Source organism: Myotis brandtii, unplaced genomic scaffold (genome assembly GCF_000412655.1).
Source record: "Myotis brandtii unplaced genomic scaffold, ASM41265v1 scaffold112, whole genome shotgun sequence".
Lineage (NCBI taxonomy): Eukaryota > Metazoa > Chordata > Mammalia > Chiroptera > Vespertilionidae > Myotis > Myotis brandtii.
In genome coordinates, this window is record NW_005353838.1 from 9,741,881 (window position 1) to 9,764,234 (window position 22,354).

Genomic DNA, 22,354 nt, shown 5'->3' on the forward strand with positions numbered 1-22,354 from the left:
GCCTCACCACACTATTGTGTGGTTATTTCTAACCTAACATGTATGTAAATATAAAATACTTGGAAATGAATAGACATCTCAGATTTTAGAAACAGAAAACACACATGCAATTTTAACTTCTTTTGACTCGCTTTATAAATTTACTTTCAAATTAAATTGACTACAATTTATGGGATATCTATGATATGAAATCATCTAAAACTGTCCTTTATGCGATAAAAGTATATATATTTTAAAAATTGTACTGATGATAATATCTTTTATGATCACTAGAGGCAGGCTCGGACATATCTGTGGTGAGGTTATTTTTAAATCTACCCCATATATGTAATTTTTTATTTTGCCTTTAATGAGATGACCTTTTTAGGTTTATTCCTATTTTATTCGAGAACAGAAAACAAGACAGTTCTCTGAAGACATGTTTTTAAAAGTTAAATACGGCTGGTCCTTTGGTGTGGAAATGAAGTCAGCGCTCTTATTTTACTAACAGAAAACCTGAAGCCTGGAGAGTCCCAAGATAACAGGTCCAGCCCGTGGCCAAGGCAGGATGGAGCCCTGGTCCTGCTGTGCACGGATGGCACCCTTTACAGTTTGCCAAGCTGACCCTACTGGCCAGGCTTGCCAGCTACATAGTAGGCTGTGCATGTGTTCTCTCCACACTGACTAGTAAGAGAAGAAATAGCATCTCTAAAACAAATGCATCTTGTGGAGAAAGTAGGATGAAGTCATTTCAAACATGAATGCCAAGAGACCCGAAGAAGCAAACATAAATAATCTGGTCAATTGGAGGTTTTGTAAGAAGGCTCACGTTTTAAATGCCTTCCTCCAATAGGAAATAAATAGAATAATAAGGATTGGGGAAATTTCGCTTTCTCTGTTTTGGAAAAGCTGAATATATGGATAACTACACATACCTCACATTCTTGGAAAATTATACATTATTTAGAAAAGGGATTTAAAAACCTTAAACTCACAAGAGTTCAACCTCTAACCCCCCTAGGTTGTTGCCACCCTCCTTTCCCACTGCCTGGGTCAGGAGGAACAGGCCAAGGCATTAGTCAGCAGTTTCTGAATTCTGACCCACAATAGGAAAGATACTTCCAGGCAGGAAAAATAGATGGAGGCAATTACAAACAGCTGTTTGATTGATGGTTGACACTGTCAGGGCTCCACTGTATGGCAGATTGCAATGATGTTGAACTCCCCTTGCTACCAGTGGACGTTGCTATTGGCAACTGAGCAGTGAAGCCAATAAAAAGGCAAGGAAATGAAGGGAAAACTCAACCTTAGTGGAAGCCGTAGGGTCTGTGCTATAAATTATGTTCCCCTCAGCAATATGCAGCATCAGTGTTCAGGATCGCAATAGTGCTTGTAGCTGCCTGCAGTCTTCACGGGCCCTGGGTCCAGTTTTATCAGCAGGCACACACTTTAAAATGTCGCTGTAGATAGACTGGCATCCGTCTGTCTGGGCTATTTATATTGTTGGGGAGGATAACAGATGTGGGTTCGTCTCTGCCTCACCCGGTCTGCTTTGCAATTCCCGCTTGTGATATAAACCTGAGCTGGCACAATAGCCAGAGCAACACCTGCAGTGCTGCTGAGCTGCAGACGCCCAGGGTCTGTCCCTAACTCCACCCACCCTTTGTTCCTCACCTGAGGAGGGACAGCCCGGCAGAAGCTATTTCCTTTATAGCCGAGTGATCCCGAAAACTGGCTTAATAAAACCCATAAATCTGAACAGCCTCCTCTTACCTGCTCTGCGGAGGCCATGTTTCCTGCGCTCATTTTCTCCTCCCGTCCCTCTAGTCTCCCCTGCAGAGGCAGCTGTGAAGGGGAGCCAGGAACATTATATTTTTGGACTCCCACTCCTTCCTTCTCTCTTTTGTCAAACCTCTCCCTGCTCAAGTATCTCTCTTTTCTAAGCAATTGATGACAGGATTGTGCACCCCCATGTGATCTGGTTAGAAGTGCATTTGTCTGTGTGGATTGACTTTCACCTTCCCTTTGGCAGTTTTCCGACCACCTGCCTCAGTCACTTCTCCTCCCCCTCTGCCCCCTTTCCTCCTCCTCTTTCTCTTTCTCCTTCTTTTACCCCTCTTTGCCTGGTTGATAATTTTACTTTGTTTCTTGCCACCTGGTCCCTATGTGTATCTGCTCTTCCCTCACTTCCGCTTTGGTACCTTCATTCACCCATTTTTTAAAAACACATTTCCTGAATGCCTGCTCTGTGCCAGAAAAACAATGTTCTTTGTGGACCTCAGCCCCTATTTCCTTAGTATTTGAGTAATGAAGTTAATAACTGATACTGGCCAGGGGCAATAAGAACAAAACATGGTTTATAAATTTTAGATTTTTCAGAGCTGGAGTGAACTTCAAGGTTCATCTGGTCCAGGGATTTTCAAACTCCTCAGAGCCTCTTATGGAGCACCATGTATGTAATCAAAGACATGCGGATGTGCAGGGGCTCTGGATCCCCAAACCGGTCAAGTGGAGGACTTACAGAGGATGTTTCATATCTTGGGGATTCCTTGTGAGATATATTTGAACAAAGAGTTACAAGGTTAAATGTGTTTGAAAACCATTTCCTAGTGTAATCTCATTTGACAAATGAGGAAACAGACTGAGAGAAGTTAGGTGAAGTGTCCAAAGTCATCCAGTCACTATGCCAAAGCTAGCTTCTCACTTCCCATTCTTTGGATAAGGCATAGCATGACCTCAATCTCAGGTAAAATGGGAAGCAAAGTGGCTTTCTAGTCCTTGCATTTATTTCATACTAGTGACCTGGTGCATGAAATTCGTGCATGGGGGTGGGGGGTGTCCCTCAGCCCAGCCTGCACCCTCTCCAATCTGGGACCCCTGGGGGGATGTCTGACTGTCAGACATCCCTCTCACAATTCAGGACCACTGGCTCTTAACCGCTTGCCTGCTTGATCGCCCCTAACTGCCTCTGCCTGTCTGCCTGCCTGATTGCCCCTAACTGCCTCTGCCTGCCTGCCTGCCTGATCACCCCTAACCACTCTGCCTGCTGGCCTTCTTGCCCCCTACTGCCCCCCCTGCTGGCCTGATCGCACCCAACTGCCCACCCTGCTGGCCTGATCGCCCCTAACCGCCTCTGTCTTGGCCCCGCTACCATGGCTTTGTCTGGACAGTCTCCCGGAAGGTCTCCTGGTCTAATTAGCATATTACCCTTTAATTAGTATAGATAGTTTATTCTTACCCATTATAAACCTGGCTTTCAATAGAATATGTGGTCTCTGCCTAGATCAGTGGTCGGCAAACTGCGGCTCGCGAGCCACATGCGGCTCTTTGGCCCCTTGAGTGTGGCTCTTCCACAAAATACCATGTGTAGGCGCCTAGACCATCATTTGTTAACCTGCTAGACATTATTTCTAACACTCAAGAAAAAATCCAAAATTGGAGACTCCTGCTTTTGCCTGTAGGATGGTACTGACAGTGATCTTCAGTTTTATACAAACACCATTACTAGGAGAACTCAAGGTAGCCAATGATCATTCTCCATGGTGCTGCTGTGTCCTGTGAAATGTCTCACTGTTGGAAAGAGTTTCTAAATGTTCATATGCCACTTGTGGTAAATCCAACTATAGATTTTCTTTCATCCTTACTTTAATTAAAGCCTATTAATCTATTCCTTCTGGGAGTACAGTTGATCTACAATGAAGATTGAATTAAAAAAACTGAAAAAGGTGATCACAATCCCAATGTAATGTTATGAATCTTGTGTAAAACCCAATCAGACAAACACATTTGATGTATTTCTACTACAGACTTTTTTTTAGGGGAAACGTGGGAATAGTTGGTGTTTGTAAGGATAATATAGTTTATCTTTTACGTACACAAGTCTCCTGGCTCTGAGCCATCATTAAGAAGCTTTAGGATAAAAATAAAATACCTCTACAGCATACAAATCAGGATTCTTAGGACAGTCTGGCACTAAAGGGCACTGGGGAGAGGTGCAAGGGCAGGCATTGTTGCCTTGTAACAAATAAAAGAGCCATATACAAAAGGAAGCAGCATTAGTGACGCCTGTACTGTTCCATGTTCCCTTGGGTCAGAATGGGCAGGGCCGCCTGGATCCACAGCTGTCTCCTGCCCAGCGCCTGTCTCAGGCTCAGCCCATGTCTGTTCATCATGGAAAGTTGAGGATCTTGGGGTGTGTGCCCGGCCCCACCTCCTCCTCTGTCCTTCCTGTCACGCCCTTCCCTGTTGGCCACACTTGAAGGTGAAACCCCAGTCATGCTTCCCAGCTCATCCTCCAGACTTTCTGTCTGTCTGAGCTTAAAGGAACAATAGGATGAAGAGGCTGGACCAAAGCTGGCTCTTCAGGATGCAGTCATTTTGCAGCAGCAGCTGACCCCGAGGTTTAGTTACTGTTTGCCCCGGCCACCATGAGGCCCGCAGAGGAGGGGGAGGCAGCTGAGACCAGCAGCCTTTTCTGGTGCAGCTCTTCCCACTTACTTCTGTTCTCAGACACTGAATCCAGCATCGGCTTCAGTTTCACATTGACCTTCACCAAGGCCTAAAACAAAACAATCAGAAGGTGGGGGAGAGAGGAACTGGAGTCACTGACATGATTTTCCAGCTTTCACGGTGAGAATGGAAACCGGCTGTGAGGAATGAAAGCGATGATTATTTGGTAACCACGAGCTATTTACAAGAAGTACACATGCATTGAGTGTCACTGTTTTATACTAATAGAGCCGATGCAGAAAATGAAAAAATAAGACAGGTGGCTGTGCACTACTCCCGGGTGCCAGCCAATTAGATTATGACCCTGTTTTAGACCCACATCAAGCAAGAGAGGAAACACAATATCTAGCTCACACATGTCTACTAATATGTGTATCTCTGTCTGCCATGGAGGCCTCCAGATCTCAATAGACCATGAACTTAAATTTTTACAAAAATAAACTTACCGTTTGCTCCACCGGAGATGACTCCAGGTGGACTCACCTGAATAAGAGGCCAGGTAAAATCTTGAAACAAGAGGAGGTTCTCATTTTTAAAGCAAGGATCTTGGAACTGTGCCAAAGGCACAGATCACTGGGAGAACATGTATGGAAATAGACACGAGGGAAAAGGAGTGTGGAAGAGAGGGACAAAGGGGTGTAGGAGAGATGAGGGAAGAGGAAATGTAGGAGGTGGCGACTGACCATGAGGCTAATGAAGGTCAGGATTTAGGGTCCTATTTGTAGGAGACCCTTCTAAATATTGCCTTTTTACTTAACTATGTGTTTTTTTTAAGTCCCCTACTTCCCAATGGTATAAACTTTTGGCCTCACAAAGCTTGGATCACCCCTAAAGTGGAACAAGGGTCGTGGAGCTGTGGGTGTTAGCTCATGGAAAGGTAACACTTCCCGTTTCCTCTTTATGCCTCGGCTCCGTGTTCTGTGGCCACACACGAGATCCCCAGGGCCGCGGAGACACCTTGCCGGTGTGCCCCGTTCACCACAAGGGAAACACACCACTGGGAGGCACCCCTCCTGAAAAGCTTTCTCCCAGCTGGACCGGTGGCTAGGGGGCGGCCAAGAGCAAAGTCCTCCGCAGGAGGAAGAGCTCTCTTCCCTAAGCGGCGGCAGCCACCTGTGTATCCCCTCCCCCTCCCTCTCCAGCAAGTGATAGAACCACAAGTAAAATGTAACTGGATGTAAAGTAAGTAGGTGAGGGATGAAAAGCCCGTAAATAACTGGTACCCCCGTGAGCAGTAAGCACGCCAACTTGGCTGAGATGATGTTCTTTCACATCCATGTCCCTTACACAGAGCATATTCTCTCCCTTAAAAGTGATACTTACCACACCAAGCAACAGCACCTACATTTTTTGTTGTTGTTAATCTTCAACTAAGGATATATTTTTTCCATTGATTTTTAGAGAGGGTGGAAGGGAGGGGGAGAGACAGAGAGAGAAACATTGATGTGAGAGAGACACATCGATTGGTTGTCTCCTGCAGGCGCCCTGACCTGGGCCAGGGATTGAGCCTGCAACCCAGGTACGTGCCCTTAACCAGAATCGAACTGGGACCCCTCAGTCTGAGGGCCGATGCTCCAACCACTGAGCCAAACAGGCTAGAGCAACATCTAATTGTAAACCAGATGTATTAGTTATTCGATACAAAAATGAAACAGCAATATAATAACTCAGGCAGCGATCAAAATCCCATCTATGCCCATGAAAAAAATACAGATGCCTGTTCCTGCTCAACGCATAGTGTTTTTGTTTCGCCAGCAGTGTGAGGTAGCAACCAGTGCCACGGTTTCATTGAGCATAGCTTGGCACCGGCTCCTCTTCACTCTGCTCAGGTCTTTTAATTAAACTGACTACTGTAATTCCTATGGAAATTAGTGTTTATGTTATTTTCCTGCTACAAAAGCATTTCTCTAGAACTTTTTTTTTAAATCCCAGGAGCACAAATTGGATTTTTTTTTCTGTCTGAAATGTAATTAAAAACTCATTTGATTACTATATTTCTGGCTCTGTTTTACTTATTAAATTCTAGTAATCAGTTTTCTTTTATGAAGCTGCTGGGAAATGATCTCAAAAGCAACACATTTTTCTCTACTTTGGCAGGTTCCCGAGCATTTTACTAAATTACATTCATAGCACCTGCCCGTGATTCAAATTACTCCACCAATTTATTCCTTAAACCATTTAAGTTTATTTGGCTTAGTCCCCAAAAGAGGTTTCTTGCCTTTATCTAGCTCTTTGTTCTCCCTCTTGCTTCCTTTGTGTTGAAAAACATCTTTTGGGGGAGTACATATTTCTCAGAATTCCTTCTCTCGCTACATTGTCCTTAAACACAGAATTGACATTCTAGACCAGTGGTGCTCAACCTTCCTAATGCCACGACCCTTTAATACAGTTCCTCATGTTGTGGTGACCCCCAACCATAAAATTATTTTCGTTGCTACTTCATAACTGTAATTTTGCTACTGTTATGAATCGTAATGTAAATATCTGATATGCAGGATATATTTTCATTGTTACAAATTGAACATAATTAAAGCATAGTGATTAATCACAAAAACAATATGTAATTATATATGTGTTTTCTGATTGTCTTAGGCGACCCTTGTGAAAGGGTCGTTTGACCCCCAAAGGGGTCGAGACCCACAGGCTGGTGACCCACAGGTTGAGAACCGCTGTTCTAGACTATCGTTTTCTCTGGCAGGTGCTGGTTCTAGGCAAAGGTAGAAAGAACACAATCCTGAAGAATTATTCCCCCACACACTACAAACGTGTTACACAAATGCAGTTAACTGAGAGAATATAGGACTATTAGAAATTAGGAAGGCAAGGGGTGACCCACACACTAAGTTCCAAGGTCTGTCAGGAGGAGAATGGCTCCCAGTATTTAGAAAGGCATGGGTATTCCTAAAAGCTTCTCATCAGCAAGTGCTACCGGATGAGCTCTGTGCGAATGCCTCTAGGGCAGCCGTGGGCAAACTACGGCCCGCGGGCCGGATCCGGCCCGTTTGAAATGAATAAAACTAAAAAAAAAAGACCGTACCCTTTTATGTAATGATGTTTACTTTGAATTTATATTAGTTCACACAAACACTCCATCCATGCTTTTGTTCCGGCCCTCCGGTCCAGTTTAAGAACCCATTGTGGCCCTCGAGTCAAAAAGTTTGCCCACCCCTGCTCTAGGGTCTGTCTTGTCTGACTTGCTGTTCACTCAGTGAAAAAGAAAGAAACCACTTCTTGCCTGTCTGCTCATACGCAGAGGGACTCAAGGGTACCTCTGCTGTGCCATCAGCCCGGGGCTGCTGGGTCTCCTCTGTGGCATCCCTGTGGCGTGGATTTCCAGTTTTCATTCATGTCCAGAGGCAGGGAACTCACTACTTCCCAGGGGCGTTCAGTTTACGTTTGGTTTTGATTTTAGAATGCTGTTTCTGACATTGAGCTGAAATCTATGTCCCTGTAACTTCTACCTAATGGTTCCAGCCCTTGGGGTGCTTGCCCTTTAAACCAGAAGCTACTGGGGCAATGTAGGACTGATGGCTCATGTGCCGCCTCAATTGTAGGGTAGGGCTGGATCTGACCTAAGGCCCCTCCGCAGACCTCAGCTCTCTCTCCTGCCACTCCCTTCTCTGGTGCTCTTCCCTGGGAACTCGGATCTCCTGGGCCTCCCAGACTCCGGGCTCCGCCTCCACAGTGAGACCCCTGGGCTCTGCCTGGGTTCCCCTCCCTGTGCTGCAGCCTAGAAACTCTCTGCAGGTAGGAAGCTAGGACGGTTGTGGGGCTCACCTCACTTGTTCTGCTCTCTCAGGAATGACCATATGTGCTGCCTGTTGTCCACTGTCTGACAACTTGCATGCATTTCTCCTTCTTTCGGCCCCTGTTGTGACTCATGGCCAGCAGTGGAAGTCTCGCGTTATTGGTGTTAAACGGTCTTGGGTACTATCCCGAGAGTTCCCAGGGAGAGTGGAAACAAGGCCTTTCTTCTTCGTATCTCTAGCTCCTAGCACAGTGACAGCCCCGCCTCTAACCCACCCTCACAGTGGCAGCAGGAAGAAGGGGTAAGGTTAGGACAGCTGCTGCTGGTGGAGAGCAGGGTCAGGACGTTCTGACCTGTGACAAAATCCTGCTGCAAAAACAAACCCAGAATGACCCCCTTGGGAAATGAACAGTGAATTCTCTCTTATTACCATTATTCCCGAGGCCTTGTTTTTATCAGTGCACCCAGCTGCTCTGAATCAGATTCTGGCCTTGCTTTTCCTCTGCCATCATGATCCATATCTGCTATCATTGGTCCCATAAGTGCACATCATCACTTCTTGGAATTCAAGTGCTGGATAGATGGGCAGATGTGGGACAAGGGAACAAGCAAAGAGAGAGCCATGCTCTTAGAGCGAGTTACTACCCCCATTCTCTGCTGTTGGAAGGGGAAACAGAGGAACCCCACCAAATGAAAACCAGCTTTATCTTGGAGCCCAGTAATGTCCAGCTATGTCATTAAGACCTTTTAAAAATGTGGAGGAATTCATCTGAGTTGGCTATTTATTTATTTATTTTAAGGCCAAAGAAAAAAGATGGTTTTCATGTCCTATTATTGAATTATATATTTCCAGAGTGCTGATAATAAGAATTAGTATTTTTCTGCTTCCCCCCATTCCTACCTTACCCAAGAGAAATAATCAGAAACTAAGAGGCCCTAGTTGGTTTGGCTCAGTGGATAGAGTCTCGGTCTGCAGACTGAAGGATCCCGGGTTCAATTCCTGTCATGGGCACATGTCCAGGTTTCGGGCTCGATCCCCAGTAGGGGGCATGCAGAAGGCAGCCAATCAATGATTCTCTCTCATCATTGATGTTTCTAAAATATCTATTTTTTTGAAAAAATATAAAAATAGACTTTGGAGCCCTTCTCAAATACCTGTTTGAGGCAATATTCCTGTTATGAAGAGATGATCATTTTACTACTGTACTATTTACTTTCTCAGTGAAAACATCAAAAAGCCCACTTAGGGGTTGGTATTTTGTAATGGACAAACAGCCAGCTGGTGTGGCTCAGTGGATTGAGCATTGTCCCATGCACCAAGAGGTTGCTGATTGGATTCCCAGTCAGGGCCTATGCCCAGGTTGTGGGCTTGGTCCCCAGCAGGGGGTGTGCAAGAGGCAGCAGGTCCATGTTTCTTCTCTCCCTCTCCCTTCCTTTCTCTCTAAAAAATTAATTAAACATATAAAAACTTAAAAAAGGCTGGCGTGGCTCAGTGGATTGAGCATGGTCCCATGCACCAAGAGGTTGCTGATTGGATTCCCAGTCAGGGCCTATGCCCAGGTTGTGGGCTTGGTCCCCAGCAGGGGGTGTGCAAGAGGCAGCAGGTCCATGTTTCTTCTCTCCCTCTCCCTTCCTTTCTCTCTAAAAAATTAATTAAACATATAAAAACTTAAAAAAAAAGAAATGGAAAATCATTGTCGGGATATGACCAACTGGTGTCCTCTCTGCTCAGACCTTCAAGAGGAGGGGCAAGAGAGCATGCAGGTGGCAGCGGGACCCAAAATGCTTTTGACTCCACATGACTGGCTGGTCGCATGTGCAAAGGGCATCTCTGAGAAACAAAGGAGGCCTCTGCTTCTGGTAAGTGACTTCAGAGAGGAGTGTCCTGTTCTGGGAGCAAATCCAAACTTTAACTAGTGAACTGTTCAACTGCTAATCCTTCTTGGTTCCCAAAGGTTGAGATTATTCATGATTTAATCTAACATATTCCTGAATGTCATGTGCCAGGCTGCAATGATGCAGTTGGCTAAGAATCACGTTTGCCAACCTACTCTTCCATCTTGTTGTAAAGGCCAGAAAGTGAACTGATTGCCTAGAACTCGTCACCTTCCCCCAAACCCTCCTCTGCTCTCAGGTTTACTCTCCAGGGAACTGAGCATTCTCATCTCCACCAACTGCCCAACCCAGAAATCTATGGGTCACCCATGACATCTCCCTATCCTCCTACACCCACAATATCGCCAAGTTTTGTCAATCCTACTTCCAATGTGTTTTTTGTGTCAGTCTATTGTAGTTTCTACAACCTTAGCTCAGACTACCATCATCTCTTCCGCTGCTTTAACCTGCTACAGCCTCTTCAGTGGGCCCCTGCTTCCCCTGGTTCCTTTCCAGTCCACTCTCCACATCGTGGTCACTCCAAATCACATATCCAACCTCGCCATTCTCTACCCTGAACCTTTCAGTGGCTCGCACTTGACACAAACGTGCTATAAGACCCTACCAAAAAAGGAGAATTGTAGTATTAACAGAGAACGAAATCCAGAAACAAAACAAAAGAAGAAATAATCCATAAAACCCAATGCAAATTTGGGTTATGGTACCAAACACAGAGTTTAGCCTGGCCAGTGTGGCTCAGTGGTTGAGCGATGACCCATGAGCCAGGAGGTCACGGTTCGATACCAGGTCAGGGCATATGCCCGGGTTGTGGGCTCAATCCCCAATGGAAGGCAATTCATAGATCATTCTCATAATTGATGTTTCTAATTCTCTCTCCCTTTTCCTTCCTTTCTCTGAAATCAATTTTAAAAAAAACTCACCATATTCAAAACACAGAGTTTAGAAATGCCAAAAATAATCCCATCAAGTTTCCTAAAATCTTTCTATGTATTGTAACATTTTCCTGAGTGAAAAAAAAAATAAGCTAAACTCCACATGGTGTGTCTGGCAGGGGACTAGCCTAAGTGCTAGTTACTACATGTGAGAGCAGATGGAGCTGGCTGTGGGGCCCAGATGGGAAGCAGCAAACAGATTCCTCCTATACCTCGCTTCTTCCCTCCCCAGTTCAATGGCCTTTGAAACTCAAGGTTGTGTAAAAATTAATTTGCATTCAATTGCTTAAGATAATGTATTAACTACCATAGGAGGCTTCCAGCAGGTTTTAAAACTTGCTTTGAAAAACAAACAATCAAACACTAATGGTGAACACAGAAGCAAACCAAGACTTCTTTGGATAAATATTTTTAAGCATTCACATTAAAGAACCCAGCTTTAAAATAAGTCTTTAGTGTGTAATTGCTAATGTCAGAAAATTAATAATCATTTACATATGTTACACACATAACATGCCAGGCACTGTGCACTATTGGGTTCTTTATAGGCTAGAATGCAGCGGAGTATAAAGGGCTCGAGCCTTATGACTTCTGTCCCATTTGGGGGCAGAGTCATGTACTCCATCAGCACTGTGATATCTCCAACAGAGATTGCCACTTTGCCTTCCCAGTATGAATTTGGCCTTCCTTGAGCTTCGGAACGGCCAGGGAGGTATAAGCGGAATTCATAAGGAGGGACTTCTGAGACAACTCTTAAGTGGGAGTTTATGCAACTTGGAGGTGCATCCTTTGCCCTGGCCTCTCTTTCTTTCTCACTGCTGGAATATTAACATGATGGCTGGAGCTACAGTGGCCATCTTGTAATTATGAGGCACCCCTGAGTATAAGCAGGGCCTGGGTTTCTGATGGCTATGGAGCTGCCATATCATAGCAGCCTCAACTTGACTTCTTTGGGTTATTACTTATCACAGAGAGAAAAAAAAATTTCTCTTTGGTTTAAGCTCTTGCGATTTCAGATCTCTGCCACTAGCAGCTGCATGCAATTCCCAATTGAGAAAATCAATGCTATGTTGTAGGTCTCCATTTTTTGTCTACCTGTGCAGGTGTCAGATAATTCTAGGCATTTTGATTCTTGAACAAATTCCCTGCCTTGGGGAGTTATACATTAATGTGTTTTGGGCAGTGGGTTATAAGTGGACTGTAATAGACAGCAGAAACTACACCAGAATCATTCCATGTGCTCTGAGTAGGCACATAATTCAGGGTCGACAATAGGCATGCCCCAGGGATTGGTGGAGGGATGGGGATAGGCATCAAGCTGGGCAGTCAGAGCTCTCTCTAGGTTTACATGTTACTACTGAAGAGGAAGCTTTCTTTTCTCTTTCTTTCTTTCCTTCTTTCTTTCTTTCTTTCTTTCTTTCTTTCTTTCTTTCTTTTTTTTGGGGGGTGTGAATAATTACTGTAATAAACATGTGACCTTAAAGCTGCCAACACATGGTTGGGTGAAGCCAAAACATACCTTGGAGGCAGGGAGAGGGGACACGTGTCTTATGCTGGCCTTTGACTCCCCTGATGCAGCAGAAGGCACCAGCCCACTTTACCTCAAAGCTCCCCAGTTACTTGAGCTAAAGAAATTCCATTTCTGTTTAAACTAGGTTGAGTGAGTTTCTGGGCTCCAAATAGTGGGTCTTTTACTATTGTCATTTATTGTTCTGTCACCCCCAGGAATTACTTGGGATTGACCCCCCCACCCCCCAGACTTTGAACTGGTGGCTGATGTGAGGGAGTCTCAATGTCCCCAGCGTAAACAGCTGAGCCGCCCTCGTTCCCCAAGTTAATGAGAGCCAGGGACCAGCTAGCAGTTCTCTCTCTTCTCCTTGAACCCACAGAGTCTGCCAGACTCTTTAAAAGCTGTTCAAAAGGTTGCTCATTCTTAGCCCGCCATGGTATGGGGACTCGGAAAATACTCCGAGAGGATGCCAATTCCTTCTGGTGGCAAAGTCAGCAGGCCTGTGAATCCTGGCTTCTGAGAAAGGAGGACTCAGAGGAACTGGTGGCAGCATCCGTTTAGCCTGGATTTCCTCTATGGACCAAGAGAACTCGGACAGAAAGGACAAACAGCAACTAGATGTTATTTTCTCCTTAGTGGGAGTTCAATATTATTCCATGATTATTGTATTGGGTGAGAGTATTTTTCCAGATGGGAAGCCTATTTTTGTATATATGATATTTACTCTGTGGATTTGTTACTATTCAGCAGTAACAGGTTGGCTATATCAGATTTTTGCAAATGTCAAAAAATGTTGTCAGGACTTCGTTTTGTTAGTGATATTTGAGATCTTAAAACCTAAATAATATGAGGCAGTTACCCAAGTAGCAGTAAAAATGTTAAAGCTACGGAGCTAATGCAAGCAAGCTCATTAGAATCTACCGAAAGAATGATTCAGATCCGTAATCAGAATCCTAAGGGCATAGTCCAGCCAAATGATAGCATCGACGTTTGCAGCATCGATGTCTAATATCCTGAAGACTAATTACAGTGCTAGTAATAACTTAGGAAGAGGTCATTTTCCTTCCAGGGTCTGGAGCAGATTGGTAGTGCCTGTAAAAGTGAAAATGCAACAGAGCGTTATAGTGATTTTCTCTTCCTCTTGTCTTTACCTTTCCATTTCCTTTGTGACCTCTCAGGTTGCTTGTTTAGCTTATTTTATTTATAAGCTTAAGGGATTCCTTTGTGGGAAATTATATGTACAAATGACATTAACATTCTGAATGTACGAGACTGAGATTTTAGTCTCCTTGAGTTAATAGCATTGTTATTTCCATAACACAGGGCAAGAGTCTTAAACTCAAATGTCTACAGGGCCAGGCCAGTAAAGTTAATGAATGAAATACGCCGCGTGACATAATTGGGAGTGGGGGGGCCTATGGCAAACTGGACATTTTACAGTTTTAAAAACAGCATTCGACTAAATAAATAAGTCTGTGGGCCAAATCTGTTGTGGGCCACAGTTTGCTCACTGTGATCGACAGTGAGACACATCTTGCCAAAGTGAACTAACCGGAGTATTGAATGTGTCCCATGTTCCCGGTGCCATGCTAGGACCTCTCCAGATGTGAGCTGATTAACCTCACAACCATGCTGTGACATAAGTCTTCTCTGCCCTGTTTTGACAGATGAGGAGACTGAGATGGGAAAAAATAAGTTAAAAGAGCCAAAGTTTACATGGTCAAGTGTACAGCAGAGCTGGAATGTCAGTCTGGGCCCATCTAAGTACAAAGCTCATGGTGTCTTCACATGAAAGATCCAACTGGGATGTTGGTAATGACAGGTGTCTCACACCTAACTGTGGTGTGGGGACAGTAGGCAACTTTTTTGTCCTAGTGTCTGTGACACTGTTTCAAGACAAATTTACAGGAGGGATGTGACCTCCCCGGTTAATGAAGAAACACCACCTCCCAAACATTAGGTGTGGACAGCGAATCTTTTATTTGTAACACATCTACTCTCTCCTGCCTTAAGAAAATAAAACCAGGGTTTTAAGTAATAAATAACAAGCAAGCCCAAAGACAGCCAGTGCAAATGGAAGCAAAGAGAACTGTCTCCTCTGTTATAATGAGCCCCTCTAGGATCCTGTCATAGGTGATCCTGTTGGTTGGGTTTTCGGAGCAGATTGGTAGCTAATCAATCATGCTCACTGGGTAGGCAACAGCTGACTGGGAAGGAATGGCTGCTGACCCAGAAGCCACAGCCTTTGATGAATGGGGTTTCATATAAGAGGTGGTTGGAACATGTAAGTAAAACACAGCCACATGGTAACAATCCACCTTGCCACACACCAGCATGCTACCTGGTAAAACTGTGCACCTGAGATTTTAAAGAATTAGATAAAAATCTATTATTTTTGCAAAGTTCAATGTGTAAAAAGGGCCATATTTAAAATTTAGTGTGTTGAGTTGCACAGAGTTGTTTACTATAGATTTTTTTTAATACTGCTTATGTGCCTTGAGTCCTAGGGTTCTCCAAACATGGGTAGGGTGCCTCTATGGGACCTATAAGAATGGATACTAGAAGACTCTATTAGCATTTGCTCTTCTATTTCTTAGTGTGTTGAGTTGCACAAAGTTGTTTACTATAGATTTTTTTTTATGCTGCTTATGTGCCTTGAGTCCTAGGGTTCTCCAAACAAAATGGGTAGGGTGCCTCTATGGGACCTCTAAGAGTAGATACTAGAAGACTCTATTAGCATTTGCTCTTCTATTTTTTAGCTTAAACTATCATCCCTTAGTATCTGCAGGGGATTGGTTCCAGAAACCCCATGAGTACCAAAAGCTGCAGATGCTCAAGTGCCTAGTCTAAAACTAGAGGCCCGGTGCACCAATTCGTGCATGGGTGGGGTCCCTCAGCCTGGCTGGTGATCAGGGCCCATCGGGGCCATCTGGCCCAGTCCAGGGGGAGGGACCGCAGGAAGTTGGCTAACCATGAGAGGTTGGCTGTGGGAGCGCACTGACCACCAGGGGGCAGCTTCTGCATTGAGCACCTGCCCCTGGTGGTCAGTGCATGTCATAGCTACCAGCCAGTCATCCAGTCATAATGGTTGCTTAGGCTTTTATATATATAGATGACAAAGTATTGGCATATAACCCACATATATCCTCCTGTATATTTTAAATCATCTCTAGATTACTTTATAATACCTGATATAATGTAAATGCTACATAAATGGTTGCTGTACTGCATTGTTTAGGGAATATTGACAAGAAAGTCTCTTCATGTTCAGTACAGATGAAAACATCATAGGCCTACCTACATAGTACACGTCAGCAACAACGTAACTTTTTTTCCCCTGAATATTTTCTTTTTATAAAAAATATATTTTTATTTATTTCAGAGAGGAAGGGAGAAGGAGAGAGGGATAGAAACATCAATTATGAGAGAAAATCATTGATTGGCTGCCTCCTGCATGCCCCCTGGGCACATGCCCTGACTGGGAATCAAACCATGACCTCCTGGTTCATACGTCAATGCTCAACCACTGGCTTTCCTGAATATTTTCAATCCCCTGTGGGTTAAATATGCAAATGTGGGCCCTGTGAATATGGGAGGCTGACTGTATTTGAAAGTCCCCAAGGAGCCAAAAGACTAATTATTTGCACTAATGAATTGCTTAGTTACTGCCAGGCAAATCCAATAATTACTGAGCATTTCTTGTGAGGGTTTAAAAATGGTCCTCATGCCCAGCACAAAACAGTGCTCAGATCCGAAACAGGGGAAGCCATAAAGCCCAGCACCCACTGCTCCAGACCTACCGAGGACCAGACCTCAAGCACCATGAGAAATGCTCTGTCCTTAGGTAAAGATCCTTGGGAACAAAAATCCTTTATTATTTTGGTAGTTTCTCTCCATGTGGTAAGAGAACCTTCTTTTTCTTAACTTTACAATATAATTTAAGAAGTGAGATTTTGAAGAGAAAGAATAAAAGACAAGAAAGGAATATCTTACACATGCCACTGGGTGTATGGGGAGGATTTTGAATCATTAGCTGGCCTTCTCTTTGTCCTCAGAAAGGGGTCCATCTGTCTACGTTAAGACCTGGTAGAGGGTTTGTTATTGTGGCTCTTCTCTTCATTGCTAACACCCCACAGGATTAAGATATGGAAAATGTCCGCATGTGTGGGGACAGCAGGACTAACAGCCTGTATACTTTTTAATTACATTTTTGAAATACCATTTAAGGAAGGGAAAATTATAATTTTATGAACAAAAACTTCCTAATCAGCAAGATCTTCTATCTATTTAATGTTGGGGAGTTTTATATTAATTTAACTTTCAAACACTGACCACTTAAATTAAATAATTATCCCAATAAAAACACACATTAGATTAGTTTTTGAACTAAATTCTAAAACTTATGTGGAAAAATAAACAATACTCAGACAATACTGAAAGAGTAATGGGAAGGTAAAACTAGGCTTATCATTAAAATATGTTATAAAGCGATGTTCATTAAAATAGTATGATGAGGCAGGCAGATCAATAGAATAGAACAGAAAGAGTAAAAATAGAATTAAATTTAAGGGAAATTAGTATATGATAAAGGTGACCTTTTAAATTATAAGGAAAAAGATTAGTCCAAAGCTAATAGGATAACTGGGTAACAATCTAAAAAACTAAAGTTGGATTCTGACTTCACACTTTACACCCAACAAAATACAGCAAAGCCAGAAGAACTACAGATTACAAATATAAAAATAAAGCCATAAAATACTAAAAGAAGTTCTGAGGATTTTTAAAATATAATCTTGGAATGGGGAAGTCATTCTATGTATGACATAAAATCCAGAAGACATAAAATTTGATAACATAAAATCAATGTATTTCTGTACACCATAAACAAAGTAAAAAGATAAGTGACAACTTGGGAAAAACATTTGCCACTTTGCTACAGATTAAGGTCTATTTATTAATATATAGTGATCTCTTACAAATCAGTATGAAAAGACCACCAGTCCAACAGAAAATGAGCAAAAATGAGAAGAGTTTACAGAAAAAATACAAATGGCTCCTCAGTAAATAAATCTAGACTAAAAATGTGATCAGACTCATTTATGATATGGAAAATACAAATGAAAACTATGAGAAAGATTTTGCACCTATCCTATGGACAAAATTCAAGAAGTTGAATGACATACTGTATTAGTAAGGATGTAGAGAAATAGGCAGCTCAGATATTGCTGGTGGGAATATAAATTTGTTCAAACTTCACATAGGAAAGTTGGTAATATATCAAAATTTCAAATGTCCATATGCCAAATGCCCAGTAATTACACTTCTGGGTATTAATCCTACAAATAAAGTGTGAAGATGATGCATTTACAATGATATTTATTGCACATTGTTCATGATAGTAAAGTATTAGAAACATCATCAGTGTCCTTAAATAATTAAAAAATTAATTATTGGTTAATACTTTATTCATGTATAAAATCTAATACTCTACAATTACCGAAAAGAATGAGACAGCTGCTATGGACACTGAAAACAATAATCTCAAAAATAGATTAAGTGTGAAAAACAAGGTATGGAGCGGGATATACACTATACTCACACATATGTACACATACATATATGCCAGTACATATGTACAATGCACACATATGTGCATACACATAGATACATGTATATGAGCTCAGTGTATATAAATACATAGATACACTCTATAAAACAAAGTATATAAACATTATGTATTAAAAGAGTGTAAAAAAATTTATGCTTTTATAATAGAGACCACCTTTAGACACATACATAAATTGGTTCCTGGTGGTTGGACAGGAATTGAATATCTGGGGATACTTTTCTCTATTGAGTATCTTTTTGAACACTGTTTACCTAAAAGAGTGTAAAAAAATTTATGCTTTTATAGAGACCACCTTTAGACACATACATAAATTGGTTCTTGGTGGTTGGACAGGAATTGAATATCTGGGGACACTTTTCTCTATTGAGTATCTTTTTGAACACTGTTTACTGGGTGTGTATAAAATATTTTGTGTAAAAGTTTAACATGAACTTTTTGATAAAGGAACCAGCAATATCTGATCATGTGTTGGAATTATTAAGTAGCAAGTCATCTGACTATTAATAAAGAAAGCTTACAAGTACAAGGATAAAAAAGAGAAGTGGCTCATTTCATAAAAATCAAAATAATTTAGGGCTTCACCACCATAATTCAAAAATTGTTTTAATACCTTAATGTTTGTTGCCATGTTGTGTATAAACCGCCAACCCCTCCCCCCCACCCCCTGTCACCAATTCCCAAATAAAGGCCTACTACCTCATTGATCCTAAACATTTCCTCTGAAAAGCGATCAATGTCCCCTGCCTGGCCATTAAATAGATTTTGAAAAACTCTTCAATCCGTATCAGTCTCATATCCTTATTTAGTTGCTCAAATTTGCCCTCAGCTGGGAATTGTGCAGGCAACTGTGATTCTGTTGTGTTCACCACTCATTTGAAGGGCCCCATCCATCATCATTTCTAGGCCTTTTCTGATGCAATGTAGCTTATTCTTTGTCTTTCTTAAAAACTGAATGGCTTTTAAATTATCCATTTATCTTCCTTCAGAGTTTCTGTTCAGTTTCTCAGGCCCTTTCAGGGCTGTCTTTACTACCTTGTTTGCTGACTTTTCATTCCATTGCTCCCATTCGTGGAGGCATCTCGGTTCACCATGCTGTCCTTCAAAACAAACTCCCTGGCTCCATCTGCGTTCTGCTTGTTTGACATCTGCATCACCACCATAATGTGGATTTCCTTTTTAAATCCCGTCCCTTCTGGATAGCTTTCAAAACTTTGGGACAATATGTTTCAAATTTTATGGGTAGATAGCTGGGTATACTGGAACACACTTGAAAACAAAAGTCCAACATCTTGGTTCTAAACCTAGTTTTGCTACTTTTAAGTCAGGTCACAGTGACCTTTCAGGGTTTTGCTTTCCTCGGCAAGTTTGCTTCCAGTTAAACATGTTAGTATTAACAACAGCATGTTGCTTCTGTTTAAGGCGACCCAATAACGACCTGAGACTGACATAATGCGAATGCCTGCACACACTTCTCAGGTGGTCGAACTGGTGAGGAGCCCAGATGTGACAGCAGAAAGAATCTAAGTTGTGTCACTTAATATCTGTATATTCTTGGCCAGGTTACAGAAACTCTGTAGCCTCAGCTTTTTCACATTTGAAAAGGGAGTTAAGAATAGTATATAAGTTGATATTGCTAAGAGAATTAAATCAGATCGGGCTGGTAAGTCAGTCTCGTGCCTGGCACATAGTAACTGCTCAAGAAATGCTGTTGTAGACTCATTACATCTTAGTGAGACAGGCACTTTGGCTATTTTTATCCAAATTTACAACAGAGGCTACTGAAGCTGAGAGGGCATATTCATTATGATAATAATAATGACTTACGTGTATGGAGGGATTTAATGCATAATGTTAAAGTATTTCCACATCCTTCACCCCCCTACATTCAGACTCTTAGAAAGGTTGACATTAACTATCATCAATTCCATTTGTCCCAAGGAGAAAGTCACTTTTTAAGGCCAGAGACCTTAAAAAAAGTAGCACAGTAGAGTTACTTTAGTCAAACCTGCAAGGCAGTGGTGATCACCTCAAGAAGAAAACTTATAATGAACTTTAGTTTTATGGGTGGTTACTTTAGTCAAACCTACAAGGCATGGTGACCACCTTAAGAAGAAAACTTATAATGAACTTTAGTTTTATGGGTGTGGAGGGCAGATTTGAAAGAGGAAGCTTATAAAAACACTCAGCCTTTACTGCCTCATCTTAGGTCTCTTTTCCTCTGTCTCTCTCTTTATCCTTCCCTATTTAGATTTTCCAACTGTTCAGATCATCTATAGCACTGAGATCACAGTTTAGTAAGTCCAGGGTTTGGAGAATAATTCCTGCTTTGCTATTATTTTATGGTTCCATGGTTCGACCCTCCCTGTGCTTGTAGGAGGCATTAGTGCACATGCTGAAACTCCCCCTGATTCACTGGGGCCATTCTTCACAGCAAGTATAACCTCCTTAGTTTCTCAGCTGTGAAGTAAAGACAGAAATGCTAACGCCCACCACAGGGCAACTCTGAAATGGTAGATTATTTCGGGGCACGCTGAAAGATGCGGAGGGAAGACAGGCTCTTCCTAACCCACTCCTTCCTGCTTCTGTCACTCTCCCTCACTGGCTGTGTTGCCGAGGCAGTGCCTGGGTCTCCCAGCAGCTGGGTAACAGCTTACACATCGCTGCTCCAGCTTGAATGGGGGCGGAGGTTGTGGCACCTAGTGTGGCTGAGTAACAGAGACAATGAATGCAAAGCAGTACAATGTGCTATCAAGGGAAAGTACAGAGTCCCAGAGCTGGGGTATCTGCCTCCTGGGTGCAGTGAAGGGTTTTACAGGAGCCTGACATCTGAGCAGATTCCTCAAGTTAGAGTGGGGTTTTCTGGGAGAAGAGGGGAAGGTAGGCCTGGCAGAGAGACCTTGTAAGTAAAGGCGCGAGGATGTAGAACATTAATGGGGCAGCCATTTGGGAAACGGCCAGTGACCAGCTATGACAAGAGCAGAGGGTACAAAGGAAGGAGGGAGAGGAGCTGAGCATGGAGGGAGGGTCTGAAGAACCTACAGTGAGATTTGCTTTTGGGAGCTAAGTCTAGTGTTAACGTGGAGGATGGGGTTGAGGGGTGAGACTGTGGAGGGGCTGCTGAGCATGACAGGGATCTGAGTGGCAGCAGCTGGCTGTGGAGACGGAGTCAGGAGAGCCTTCTAGTTATAGGGGACCTGGAGGAGGGAGGAAAATCATGATATGCTAACTTAAAATAGAGAAGGAAAACAACAGGCATTTGGTCTTGTTTTATAACATTTCTGATCTTTTTGATAAGGTTTTTTGAAGTTGCCTTTTTTGTTTGTTTTTACTGTGTGTTCTGATTCCTTTCCCTTTCATGTTTTTTGACTTGCTTCCATTCCTTCGTATGGTATTGTAGGTGTTCCTCAAACATACGGAGGCCCTTATCTATTTGCATATATTTAAGTGCAAGACACAGAAAGACTTATTCAAGGGAGGATGTAAAGTGGAGAGGGAGAACAGGAGAAGCTGTGACTGGATGAACTTCATTTTAAGGGCACCCTGCAGGGAGCTGACTCTCATCATGGAGGGAGATAAAACATCTCCCAAATGCAAGTCCATGCAGGTCTTTTCTCTGAGGCTGTCTGTTTTCCTGGTGAGAAATCCCACTTTTCTGCTTCTGGCTGTTGGTGTCCTGGGAGCAGAGTAGGAAGGTATTTGGGGGTTGAGCCAGCCTATAGGATTTTTCCCAACGAGTTCTGCAAGAGAGGAGCTCTCTGGTCTTTCTACTTGGCAATAGTTGCAGAGGCTGTTTACTTGGCTGATTGGGTTGGGAGAGATTCCTGAAACAACATGCACTGACTTCCAACCTTTCCTCTTGTCTCCAGGCTCATGGATCGAATTGTGTCTCCAGAAGATATGCCTAAATCCTAACACCTGGTACCTGAGAATGTGACCTGATTTGGAAACAGGCTCTGCAGAGATATAATCAAGTTAAGATGAAGTCATAGTGGCTTAGACTGCGCTTTAAGTCCAATGGCTGCTGCTTTTTGAAGAAGGCCATGTGAGGAGGCAGGGACACATGAAGACAGAAGCAGTGATGTATCTATAGGCCAAAGAGTGCCAAGGACGATGGCAACCACCAGAAGATAGGAGAGAGGCATGGAACAGAT

The 22,354-nt window shown here is 42.9% G+C and overlaps 1 protein-coding gene across 1 annotated transcript in view; it reads right to left on the reverse strand.

Annotated features, from left to right (window-relative positions):
- Positions 1–3,427: 3,427 nt before the first annotated feature.
- The window catches only part of PDE11A (phosphodiesterase 11A), a 282,794-nt gene continuing 263,867 nt past the window's right edge, over positions 3,428–22,354 (reverse strand). Inside the window, exon 20 of the mRNA XM_005857619.2 lies at positions 3,428–4,537. Coding sequence (XP_005857681.1) covers positions 4,382–4,537 — 156 coding nt within the window. The 3' untranslated portion in view covers positions 3,428–4,381. The remainder of the gene's footprint in view (positions 4,538–22,354) is intronic.